The sequence below is a fragment of the Pundamilia nyererei genome, unplaced genomic scaffold, assembly GCF_000239375.1.
Source record: "Pundamilia nyererei isolate P.nyererei 1_Seehausen unplaced genomic scaffold, PunNye1.0 scaffold00009, whole genome shotgun sequence".
NCBI classification, from domain to species: domain Eukaryota; kingdom Metazoa; phylum Chordata; class Actinopteri; order Cichliformes; family Cichlidae; genus Pundamilia; species Pundamilia nyererei.
Window position 1 is genome coordinate 2,824,391 of NW_005187410.1, and position 12,970 is coordinate 2,837,360.

At 40.8% G+C, this 12,970-nt stretch overlaps 1 protein-coding gene across 1 annotated transcript; it reads right to left on the reverse strand.

Annotated features, from left to right (window-relative positions):
* Positions 1 to 2,608: 2,608 nt before the first annotated feature.
* On the reverse strand, positions 2,609 to 7,731 carry nr4a2a (nuclear receptor subfamily 4, group A, member 2a). The gene is made up of 8 exons (XM_005723384.1): positions 7,586 to 7,731; positions 7,002 to 7,106; positions 5,946 to 6,817; positions 5,367 to 5,496; positions 5,016 to 5,179; positions 4,435 to 4,637; positions 4,089 to 4,267; positions 2,609 to 3,961 (listed from the first exon to the last, which is right to left on the reverse strand). Exons 3-8 carry the CDS (start codon positions 6,813 to 6,815, stop codon positions 3,705 to 3,707), a joined length of 1,803 nt encoding a protein of 600 aa, XP_005723441.1. The 5' UTR covers positions 6,816 to 6,817; positions 7,002 to 7,106; positions 7,586 to 7,731; the 3' UTR covers positions 2,609 to 3,704.
* Positions 7,732 to 12,970: the final 5,239 nt, after the last annotated feature.

Sequence of the window (12,970 nt, forward strand, 5' to 3'; positions counted from 1 at the left end):
AAGCAATGCCTGCTCTTTAGATGTCTACTAAGTTCTCATATACTGCAAAGATGCACGGTGTGGTTTTCTCCCACTTCAGGTATCAAGTGATGCAATGATCTAGCTGTTAATTAACACATTTTGGCTTCCCGATTAAAATAATATGAGTAAAAGCAGTTGACAGTGGAAAATGATTTTCAGATTAAATATCTACAACTGACTGACAACACTTTAAATCCACCACATACAACACACATGAACCTGTCAGCATCACCACAGTGTACAGGTGAGCGTGCAACCAAATGCAAGACTTCCACAGTGTGCGGAGTTCGTGTCTCTTCTAAGACTGAGAGATTTTTAATTCGATGTCTTTCTCACCTTGTGTATGAGCACTTAGAGGCAGATATGCGGGCTTTGTTCTTGGGAGACGGCCACCTCCACCTGCTGGCTTTCGTTGTTGTTCTGTGTTCAGGGGCTCAACACAAGACTGTAAAAGTGAAAAATGATTTTCTTTTCTTTCTTGTAGACCAACTTGTGCTCACACAATCACGCCTAACCTTTCGCTGGTGTCCAAGAGTGGGGAAGAAATTAGGCACTTAATAAATTGAGACTCAAAGTCTTGCAGCATATATATAATCATGCACAAACAGTGACAGAAGTGTTGGCTACATGTGTCATGTTTTATTGTATTGAGATAGACATGTATAAAACCTAACTGTACTTAGAGTCAATAGAGGAAACTTGTGACATTGTAACGCACCCTTTCAACAGATCTGCTAAATGTCAGCAAACTGGTTCTGAGCACAATCCCAATTTGCCTTGGAATTAGCACTTTACAGTGACGATGTAATTATTTAGACAATTTATTGCCTGCTGCTAATATCTCTCAAAATAAGCTGTTCCCTTCATCTTGATCATGTGATAAATGTGGAATCGTTGTGGATAAGTCCCAGACATGCCTCAAAGCCTCGCGTCACTTCTCCCTCCTGATAGACTGAAGGAAAGGCTTAGTGACAGCGGCCCTGCCTCACTTTGTTCAAGCTAATCACAGCCGTTTTGTATACATTTCTAAATGACTTGTATTTCTACTTGTGCAGTTCACAATATGCAGATGTGATGTGCAGCGACATCTCACAAAAAATCTTCACCGCAGTTGCGTGAGATTAATCAGCGCACTGGATTAAAGGATACAGCCTACATAGGGACGTTTTTACCTGTGTACTTTAATGGCTGATACAGCGGAAGGGGGAGGATGTAGAAGAAATAAGAGGCGCGGAACTTCATTCCCGGGGGGTTTGTGGGAGGTTGTGGGTAAAAACTGGCGTATTACTAAACTATTAAAAACCAACTGGGTATCGTTTTATTTTCACCAAACATCGGCCTCGGTTTGCAAAAAAAAAAAATGCCGCACAACGACGCAGTAAAGGTTTCCTGTTTGTGCATCATCATATGTCTCTTCACTTAAATTTCACAGACAACTGGAGCGCTGGAACGCGAAATGCGAGCCTGCGCTACCTGTGCTCAAACCGGGTTTCACCTCTCAGAAAGCTTTTCGAACGCCTTTTTCTTCTTATTTGTAATGGCAAGTTGCATGTAGACGGATTTTTTTATGCCAGAAAACTGCCGACTGTAAAACTGTTTAGTTCTAGCTCTGATCTGACTTGTCGGTAGGATAGGTTAAAAGTCTGATTTTAAATTATAAAAGGTCAGTGGAGCGGAAGCGCAAAAGGAAAAGAAAATCAGCTTGTACACAGACTGGGATAATATAAAGCGCGTCATTACATTTTTAATCACCTTTTTTGGTAACGAGGAAAGTCGAGATCCACAAAGTTAAAGTTTTATAATCATCCGCGCTACATCAGCAAAGAACAGATGAATTATAAGATGAATTCCGATGTTCTCATTTCAGCAGTCGTTCGAGAAATTGTGTTTTATGTTCAATTTAAATTCCTGCGTTTAATCTGTTGCATCGCTTCTTTAGTTAGACAGCGACATTAGAAAAGGGAGGAAATGTTTTATCGGCAAAGGATAGACTAATAAAATTGTCACCTTTATTTGTTAAAATATTAGAAATAATTGGAAATACACACCTGCACGCATGGCGACACTTTAGAACTCCTAAAATGTAAGTGGGTTAAATTGAATTTGGATAAATGAAATATGAGCTCAATAGAGTCGGAAAATGAAAGCTTAAAATTGTGAAGTCGTTAATATGCGCCTCTGTAAAGATTCATATTTTTGTCAAATTTAAAAATCCAAATCCAATTAAAATGGGCCCGCCTTTACGAATATTTCATCTTTTAATGCAACGACTTACTCCCTTAGCTTGAACTAAATATCTCATCGCATCCTGTCACGTTTTTTTAAACAGGATGATAACAGAAATTATTATTATTGTGGTGTCCTTATAAAAAACGTTTGGGGTTTTTTGCGCAATCGAGCCTGAGCGCTGATCGCAACAGCTTCCACAAAACTGAGAATTCAGTGAAGAAGAAGAAGTTTCTCGTGTGCCTCGCTCTCTCTTGGGGATTGGAAAAGTCTGAATTTGAAGAAAAATTTTCAGAGAAAGTGTTTAGCAAAGGATCGATTTAAAAGTTTTATTTGTAAACATTAAATATTTCTTTCTCTCTAAAGTTTTTTGAATTCGGCACCAAATGCGTTACAGAAGTTGTAAGTACACCATGATGCCAAAGATGTAGGCCTATATCACACACTCATGGACCTCTTCATATAAGATGGGATTTTTCAGTTCCAAAACGTGTTAAATTATAACTAGCTAGACGCTTATAAGACATAAAACATAGACAACGTGCTCAGCATGAAACTTGGATGGTTTGAAATCGTTTAAATTGCACCATGCTTAGTGTAGCTCTTGGCAATAGAAATAATAAATATATAGAAACGTTTATATTCAACAGCAACAATACTTACAGCACATACAAACAAGGAATGTCTGACAGTTTTACAAACACCATGGGTCCCTCATTTTCTATACAGATGAAATATTTTTCCACATATGCGTCATACATAAAAGGAGTGCCATAACTACGAATCAGTATCAAATCTAGCAGACTACATAGTGTCCGGTATATATTATATATAGACATCACCTCAGCAAGTGCCTATAAAAGAAAAAGGAAAAGGGGAGGGAGGAAAAAAAGAAACTAAATCATGCGTTGTCTTTTCTGGATGCTTTTGGGATCCTGTCAGAAACACATAGGCACGAGTCAAAAGAGAAAAGAAAATTAAATATTTTCATTATAACAAACTCTTTACACATGTTATAAACCGATGCATTGGAGGCATCACATAATCTATCATAATATACAGTGTGTGTGCGTGGGTTTATATATTTCTATATAAATGGAATATATTACATCTGAGTATGCTGAATCAGTAGAGCCAAGGTTAAACAAACAGTAAATGATTGCAAGACCAAGTTAAATTTGATGACAGTTTGTCCACCGGAGAGCATTAACCAGTGATAATTCAGTTGTTTGGCACAAAGAAAAGAGAGAAAAGGGGGGGAAATCAAGGCCCGCACAGCCATTAGACTTTGTCTTTTTTCCCCTCGTGTTACTGTTTCACGAATTCATATTCATAATGTGGTTGTTCTGTTAGCATATGGAGCTTGCAAATATTCAGAAATAACAACTTTAAAAATCGGTCAAGTCTGACACAAATAGTCTTTTGGAAGTTCTTTGAGGTTCGCCATTGAGTCAGACTCAGAAAGGTAGGGTGTCGAGGAAAAGTTTGTCAATTATTGCTGGCGGAGGGACTAGGTCCTCTAGCTTTAGGTAAAAGATACGCTGCAGACCTTGGGTACAGAGTGTGCGCAGTTCTGGGAGCTTTCCTAAGAGTTTTGACAAGTAGTTGGGACGATTCAAGCCGCCGCCATTGAATGTCACTTGATCTTTGAGGCAGTTGACGATCTTGTTTTGGAGATCCTCGACTCTCTTGGGTTCCTTAAGTCCGTGTCGCTCTGAAAAATACAATTAACAAAGAAAAAACAGGCACGGATAAATAATCTATGATACGTCAACCCTCTCATTTTTCATAAGCGTTGTGAACCATCCAGTGTTCATAAATGCACCGTCGCCTTTACTCACCTGTTACCATGGCCAGTGCTGCGATGCAGGAAAAAGCTGAGATGTCTATATTCATACTCTGCAAGTTGGAAGAAAACTCCACGATGGCGTCTACCCACTCTCCAAATCCACGGACGCACTGTAGTCTGTGTAAAACCACTCCATTACAAAAAATAAGCTTTCCTTCCACTGGGTTGGACCTGCAGTTATTAACAAAATGTCATTAATTATGCTTGGTAATAAATGTGGATTCAAGAGCCTTCTAATTATTGGGCGGCTAATAAAGCCAAAAGCAATGAAGCTTGAAGGAGGGACTGATGATTATCTAAAGCCTAAATTGTTTTATTTAGTAATTACTCAGTCTCACCTGTATGCCAGCCGTAGGACAAAAAGTTCAAGGAAGGCGGATTCAAAGAGGAGATCTTGATCTTGCTTCGGTAGATCAGAAAAGCCAGGGATCTTCTCCGCCCAGCCTCGGATGATCTCCATGGAGCCCGTCAGGAGATCATAGAACTGCTGGATATGCTGAGTGTTGTCTCCAGTCATTTGGTAGTCAGGGTTAGCCTGGAACTGGAATTTAATTTAAACAGCGCCTTAATGAGGTCCTTTAAAATATATAATCCGTGAAATTGCAAATGCCCATTTCCAAGAAGGAGAGAAAGATTTTTTTTAACCGTTGAATTCATGTCTCCTTTTTATTAAGTTCTGCATCTCAGTGCAGCTCACTTAAAATGTGTCACATTAAAAGGCTGGCAAAGTTTGGAATTCAGCGATGTATTACAGAAAACTTTCAGGGTAATAAATTTAGTCCTAAAGCAGGACTAAATTAAAGGGGTCGCCAGTCTCGTTTTATCTGCTTTCTCTGAATAATATTTAACTCTTTTTTTTTTTTTCAAATGTTCTGCGAGTGTGTGACTTTTTATTTCTGGGATTATTAGAGTCACTTACTCTGGAGTAGTCCAAAGCGGACATGGAGGGATTGGAGTCCACATGGGCCCTAACAAGTGCGCTTATGAGGCTGACCGGCGGCGAGGGAGGGGAAGGCTCTTGGGGACTTTTGGGTTTGGATGGTAGGCGTCCTCTTCGACCTTTTAGATTATCCGTTCGGACAACTGCAAAATATATAAAGATATGTGATTTAGATAAATCATCAATATACAAACTCCAGCTGGTGTGCGTAAATACCTATTAGTGGATAAATTCACAACCCAGTACTGCATTACGCACGTTTCCCAGTGTGTCAGATGAAAAATATTAACCACCGGGACAGAAATAATTGAATGCATAGCCCAAACGTACCTTCTCTCACCATTCCGACGACAAGGCACTTCTGGAAACGGCAGAACTGGCAACGGTTTCTTCGGCGTTTGTCAACAGGACAGTTTTTATTTGCTAAACACACGTATTTTGCATTTTTCTGTACGGTGCGCTGAAGAGAGAGAGAGAGAAAAAAAAACACACAGTCAACTTTCGGGCCCATTTCCAAGGTTACACAATTCTGACGCACAACTTGAAGGGGAAATGCAAGGATGAAAACGATATAATATAATTCATATTTAATGTTTTGAACTGTGCTGTATGAACCAATAATAATAAGAGAAGCTCAGCAAATACGCATTAGTGGTGTTGGTTATTATTTCTTTTCATTCGATGTCACGTCTGTGTGGACAAGTATGACTGCCATGTGGTTCTTTTTTGTGTGCGCACTCACACTTTTATTAAAGTCGGGTTTAGTGTTATTGTGTTGCCTTTGATTTATTTGGTTTTTAAGTAACTGAGCAACATTTAACACACTGCGCTGTGAATAATAATGACAGAATGTCTCGCGGACGTAAAAAACAGTAACACGCATTCATTGTCGCTGTCATTTCAGCCCACCTTGAAAAATCCTTTGCAACCCTCGCAGGTTCTCACTCCATAATGTTGGCAGGCTGCGTTGTCCCCACATACCGCACACAGACCTTCGTTTGACGGAGATCCTCGGGACGGGGGCGATGGCACTTGGCTGTCCATCAGCTGGTGCCCGTGGCTGAGCTGCAGCGAGTGAGGAAAGGCCAGGCCAGACTGTTTCCGTATAGCGCTGGGCACCGCAAAACTCTGGCCGTCCGGGCCGCGGTGTGCGCCCGGGTTGTCGTGGTTCATGGACACGTGCAGCGGCCCGTCGAACCGCATCTGACAGCTGGAAACAGGAGTACCGGGCGGGGATTGTTTGAAGGAGAAGAGCGAAAGCCTTGACACCGGATTCTTGCGCTGGTCTATCATATGAGACGTGGCCGCAACATAGTTCTGGTGGAAACTGTGGAGGGAGCCAGGGTCCTCCCACATGTGATTAGGCTGAACCTGGAAGTTTGGCGTACTTGGGGCGTGAGGCGAGGAGGGTTTGAAATACATAGGCCCAGAGTGAGCCATCATTTCCTCAGACTGGGGTGGCAGGTGGCTCTGCTGATGGTAACTGTGCATCTGAATGTCCTCCACTTTGATAGAGGACTGCTCTCCGGAGTGGGGCATCTGATAGAGACAGGGCGGTTTAACGTCGTAACTGGTGTTATAGTTGTCCATGAATGTACTGAAACTTGGTAGAGAAGTAGTAGCTGTGATCTCAGTGTTGGTCAAGTCCATGCTAAACTTAACAAATTCGGGTGTTAAGAAGTCGCAGCTGTATTCTCCTGCGGTGTGGTAGCTGTAGCTCTGGGAAGCTGGACTGGCTCCTTGAGGTGATGATCCATACTGAGCCTGAACGCAGGGCATGGCTGAAAACCAGACGGGTGCAAACAAATTAGAATTTTTCACATAAATGTTTAAACTGAGGGGGAAAGTTTTATATAGCAATGTAAAATTATATGAAATGTCCACAGCAAAAACTACATTAATTTAAACAAGTGTGGGATTTCAGGTAAAAATAAAACTTTAGCACATAAATGTTTCACATCCTACCTCAAGTCTTCTGACAGTTTTCCGGTGACACTTGAAATGGGTAATGTCAGGAGCTGTTGTGTGGGTGTCGGGATAGAAGAATGCGACTCTGTTCTGGTTCTTCCCCTAATAAAACACAAAGGTTTGGAGTTACTAGATTATACAATAAAACAATCTCTCTAAAAGGAGAGATCACACATTGGTTAAGCATAAGTCTATTTGCGCGCAAACCATACCCCGTTTCCAAACGTGCAGAGCATGCTACAACATTTTATTCAGTGTTCTAATGAATATGAACAACATGCTATAGAAACCAAACCACAAGTATTTCTTTTCTTTTGTTAAGATGCTGGTTCGACGTGAACAGACCAACTTTGCGCACTTGACACTAGTAAAAACTTGTCTAAAAAGCAGAAAGCTGAAATGTGGCATTAAATGACAGTCACATCTGAATAGTCTCAGTCAAACTTAATTGCGTGTAATTTCAATTTAAGGATAGAAAAAAGACTTAGATTTTAAAAAAAAGATTTCAATGCCTCGGAGAAGCCGGACAGGACGAGCGAATTCGGAGATTATGTTGCAAGAAAAGAATGAATGAATCTTACCTCTTTCACATCAGGATCGTGACTTTCTGTCCATGCGATAAGCATGTAGGTGGTATTCATCAATTTTAGTAAAAGCTCCAAATCACGAGCGTAGGTACAAGCAATGCCAAGCAGGGAAGTGAGTCCGCGCACCAACAGCGACACGAGCTTCGACTATCCAGTCTGGCCAATGTGGCTTTGTTTATGTGAGCTCTAGATACCCTGGCCCACGTGTTTCAGTGCGCAACGTCATCGGCGTCGACATCGACGCGGACCAATCTCCTCGGGAGCTTTCTCAAGCCCCAATTTTTCTGGTGAGTATGTTTGTCTTGTGGTATGTGTTCTGTGTTGCTTCCCACATGGACATTAGCAGAGATGTAGTGGAGGATAAACCCACCTAAACTCAGTTCAGACACCTTGGTGTTTGCACAGGCCTTACGTCATGCTTGTTTTAAGCTGACATGAGTCTATGTGATATGATTTCGATGTATTTGCCACAAATCTCTAAAGTAAATGATGCACGTTTCCGATGGACTGGTGCTGTCACTGTTGTTTTCCTCACTGTTCTGGCATGCGGGAATAGTATTTACAATCGGGGAAAGTTCATTTACTACCATGCACTACTCCAAAAAAAATGAAGGTACACTCCAAGGTTGCAGCAGGCCAATATGTAGCCAAGTGTGCGGTGTATTTTTGTGGCATTAAAACAAACGTACACACACCCCTAAGTGGAAACACGTCTCCTTACTAGCACTGAGTTTATGCATGGCCTGGTTGTCGGTATTTGAATGTGAAATTAAGATGAGTGTACACCGGGACACATATAAGGCACAGTTATGTCACAACGTCACAATGCTAGACTCACTGTAGTTGTATGAAATAGCCCTAATGAAGCAGGGGTCAATATTATTCTTTGTTATCTTCTGACAGGATTTCTGTAGGCTATTTCAATTGTGTTCCAAATTTAGACCTCAGATGGGGTGGGGTCTGCGAGGTGGGCTGCCTATTCATAGCGCTGGTAGCGCGCGTGTGTGTGCGCGAGAGAGAGAGCGCTTCTGTAGGAGGAAGGGGGGATAATTAGCGGGCCTGTAGCCAGTTGTCATGGGGGACCCAAAACAGGGAAACGTGATAGCAGCGCGCAGAATAAGAGTGACGCAGAAAACGCTCAAGTTGACGCGGTCGCCAAAATAATCTGCTGGCCTTATTGTTCTGCAGCGATGGAATAACTGATCTTCGCCTAATCTTACACCAACACCTTGTAGCCAGTCGAGTTGGCCTAAATCTTTCTAGATGTACGCAGGCTTGGGAACCAGGCCCAAGAGAGCGAGCAGAAAGTGCATTCGCAGAGATGTGGCTCCACACGCTACAGCAGGATCTCGCCGCATGCAGCATCATATGTTATTGCTGTTGGACTGCTGCTTTATTACATGAACCACAGAACAACCATCAGTCTTGAAGCTGTTTTATGTACTGCCCCGTACTCACAGCACACACAATAAGAGTGCGCAAGAAGAGGGGTGGGGGAAAGAAAACTGTATATCATGGTTACACTCACCTCTAGAGGACACTATTGTTCGCCAGCCATACATCACAAAGCTGCTGTTTCTTACAATTAACCTTTTAATTAACCTAACCCCATTAAGACTGTGTGGTCACGCCCAGTCGTTTTCAGGTGGACTATAAGACGGGATTTGTAAATTACAGTTTCCCCACACTGAACTGTGGATATCCGGAAGTAAAATATTGTTCGACTTGCATAGATTATGGCGCTTTTCACATTGTACTGACCCAGTCTTGTGTCATCATGATTTCGGCTCATTAAACAACAGTTATCCTACAGCCATGTAAATATATTTACATAAAGTGGAATATGTGACCAACCTCCACAAAAAACACAAAAACTATTTTGACTTAAAACGCTGATGACAGGACGCCGCTTGGTTTTTATTGACTGGTAACAATTTTCCATTTAAAATTAAGCTCGGTTAGCGTTTAATTGGCCGTTTTACCGAAGAGTAATTAACTCCCTATTTATGTGCACAGTTAATTGGCAGTCTGATGTGAATCTAACGGGTTAGTTGTAATCATACGGAAGATTATATGTTTAGGTTTGTTTGTAGAAATGCCAGAATGTGTAGCTTTGACTCTCTCTCTCTCTCTTTTATCACCGTGGGAGCCCCCATTATTAATTTCTCCCCGGGTGCAATCGAAAACTCTGTGGGAAATGCCTTTTATTAGTAGAAGAGACACTCTCGTCATCTCAAGGTCAAAGGATACCATATGAGTCTCAGTTACAGTGAGACCAGGGTCTGCCAGCTCCCCGGGGATTCGACCCTGAGTGCGAGGAGGGATGCGAACAGTGAGCCCCACTTGATTCGCTGGTCTCCATCATGAGTGCGGTTGTTATTAGCAACAGGCCCAGCGCAAAGAAACTTCTGAGTCAATTTTTTTGTTTTAATTCCTTTTGACAAGTCGGTTCAAATTAACGTCTTTACCTCCAGCAAGTATTCTTCACTATTTTTTTGGACGATTTGATATAGTCTATTCCTTTTCCCCTTCTCTGGAGATGTAATGTTCACATATAGTAGATGGATTTCAGGTATGGACCAAACTGACCATGTGGTGCAGTCTTCTCAGATACTGTGCAGCTCCATTTGACACATTTTAAGAGCTTTATTAACAACATTTGCATTTCAGTATAATACATTACAGCTTTGCTGCTGTGATTGGTTAATAAAGAGGATAAAAAAAAGTGGTCATTTTCAGCAGTGAAATATGTGTTCAGATACCTGCAAAAGAAGTACATGGCATTTTAGCACAATGAAAAGTACAGGCTACTCTTCTACAAGTGTTTAACAAGTGAAGCATTTATGTGAAGCGGAAGGAAACAAAGTGCATTTACTAAAGTACTGTAGTAAAATTCTGACTTACATGCATACTTATTTCTTACTGCCAGCTGCAGTGGAGAACACTGTACTGTTTTACTGCACAACATTTACAGGTCAGCTATAATAAAAGATTTAACAGAAGAAGATTTTTCATGCAAAACAAGGTCAGCTCTCAAATATACGATTATGTGTTCTAATTTAAGCAGCAAAATAAAATATAGGGACAATAGGTACCCTTATCATCAATATCAGCAGTTTTGTTCAATACTTTCTTGGTCATGGAATAACTTAATTGGACTGAACATTTTCTTTACCTTTTTTGTGCTCTTTTTACTTAAGAATCAACACTTCCTGAGCTGTTTGTAACATGCAAATGACACTTTTGTTGTAGATGGTTATTGCTTTGGCATAAGTCGTCCCACATTTACCATTTAACAAGATGAATTTCTTTTGCTTCTTAGCAATCATATTAGATATGACATATGTTTGTTTATGAAATAACCTACAGAATAACAACACCGTTTCCCTCTAACACTATGCAGCATGTGAAGTTGCAGAAAATTGTGAAAACTCCATGAAACACCACTTTCTCATTATTGTATTGAGCACATAAGCTACTCAAATTAAGAATAAGTGGGAACTGAGAAAGAGGCTTCCACTTCTTAAAGACCTAATCGTCGCTCCATCTTTAAATTGCATTGTCTTTTTTTGTGAAATTGGATTTAAATTAGAAAAGAAGTTGCGCCGTTCTCCTTAAACTGCAGCCTAGATAGTTTGCAAAATCTCCCGGTCGCTTCTACAAACCTCATTTCATCTCAAAGCACTGGCAGGTATCAAACTTTCTGAGAATTGAACAGCCAGACCCTGAAGGCATCCCTTTGCTCAGTGTCTTCTTTCCATTTCTAGATTCCCACTTTACAAGCTTAAATGTCTACTTAATATGCTTTAATGCCTGCTCTTTAGAGCCAGGGTGCACTTCATCACTTTTATACACCTTTATATAACACACTGTTAACTAGCAATGCCTTATGGAACAGCTTGTCTTGCAGCTGGAAGGCTCCTCCATGGCATGATGGAGGTACCTGTTCACCATTCACAATGAGACAGTAAAATGGGAATAGAAGCCTCTGCATACTGCTGCTGTCTATATCAGTCAACGATGAATATTCATGAATCACAGTGTCATGACATGCTCTGTAATTGGCAGCAACATTAGTAATGACACTGCTGGTATCAATTCCCTGCATATTCATGTGGTGGGGCAATATTTCCTCGTGGTGCTGGGTTTTTTTTCTTTTTTTTCAATCCTCCTGAAAGTGAAAATGTATTCCGAAGCTGCAGGTGTCCCTGGTTTCACAATCAATTGCTGGCTGGATTGTGCCCCAGTGAAAATCAGACAAACCATTAGTTTCTTTGTCAGTTTCTTTGATTAATAATATATCTGAATTATGAAAGGTTGAGAGGACGCTAAATATTGTAAAGTGAATTTCTTCCTAATAGTTATGAATGTGGACCTTAAAGACTCCTATATACCATGTCAGTGCCACTGGCTATTGGACTTTTAAAAGATCATTGATATAAAGCGTTGATTACTCTTGCCTTAAAAGTAACAAACCCAGATCATTTATTTTTGTAGATCACTAATAAGCATATGCGCTCTGCTTCAAACAATTTTTTATTCCATCCGATCCATTTGAGGTTTGATTAGATTTTACAGTTTTCACAGGCACGCTCCTCCGATAGGCCAGACAGTGCGGCAGATTTTCTTTGTGTACTGGAATTTGCTGCGATTCCATTTCGGCCCCACCAAAGTGTCCTAGAATGGATAATGAGGGAATTGGATAAAGCTTTGCATAAGCTGGAAGGCTTTCCCCTCTAAGTAGCTGGAGGAGAGGATTTTTCCTCTCATGGGTTCAGTTTGCCATGAACCGTCCAAACTGTGTTGTGAGGAGGCAGACCTGTTTCTCCACAAACAGGAAAGGCTGCATTAGTCATGTATCGAGTGATAAAGAAGTATTCAGATCGCTGTGGAAGAAAAAGTAAAAGTACCATTATCAGTTAACAAGTACAATGTATATTTTTAGTCTTACTACTAAGCGAATGTATCTCTGTATATGAGTCTCTCTGCATTTCTCCATGACTGTTCATCACATTTGGTGGATGTTCCTGAGGAACAAAAGAAATGCAGTGTTGAGCTTGAAGATTTTTTAGTTCAGTGTGCACGAAGCATTTAGCATTTAAATCTCATAACCGCGCACTCTACCTCTTTAAATTGCCTGAGTCTCAGCACAACATCTCAGATACATGCACAACATGTGGGAAACACTGAAAATGTGGCATCGTATCATCAAACCACTCACCGCTGCACTGTGTAAGTTTGTGACCACTTTAGTGTGTCATTATTAACTATCAGCTATAGTTTTTCTTTTAAATTATATTTTGTTTGTTTTTCAAAGTGAACACAGTTACAGTGGGGCAAAAAAGTATTTAGTCAGCCACCGATTGTGCAAGTTCCCCC

Coding starts and splice junctions, on each gene's coding strand:
- nr4a2a (XM_005723384.1), bottom strand. CDS start 6,815: ATGCCCTGCGTTCAGGCTCAGTATGGATCATCACCTCAAGGAGCCAGT. Junction 5,497..5,945: donor GTTGCAAAGGATTTTTCAAG/GTGGGCTGAAAT, acceptor CTCTCTCTTCAG/CGCACCGTACAGAAAAATGC. Junction 3,962..4,088: donor AGCACTGGCCATGGTAACAG/GTGAGTAAAGGC, acceptor TGTATTTTTCAG/AGCGACACGGACTTAAGGAA.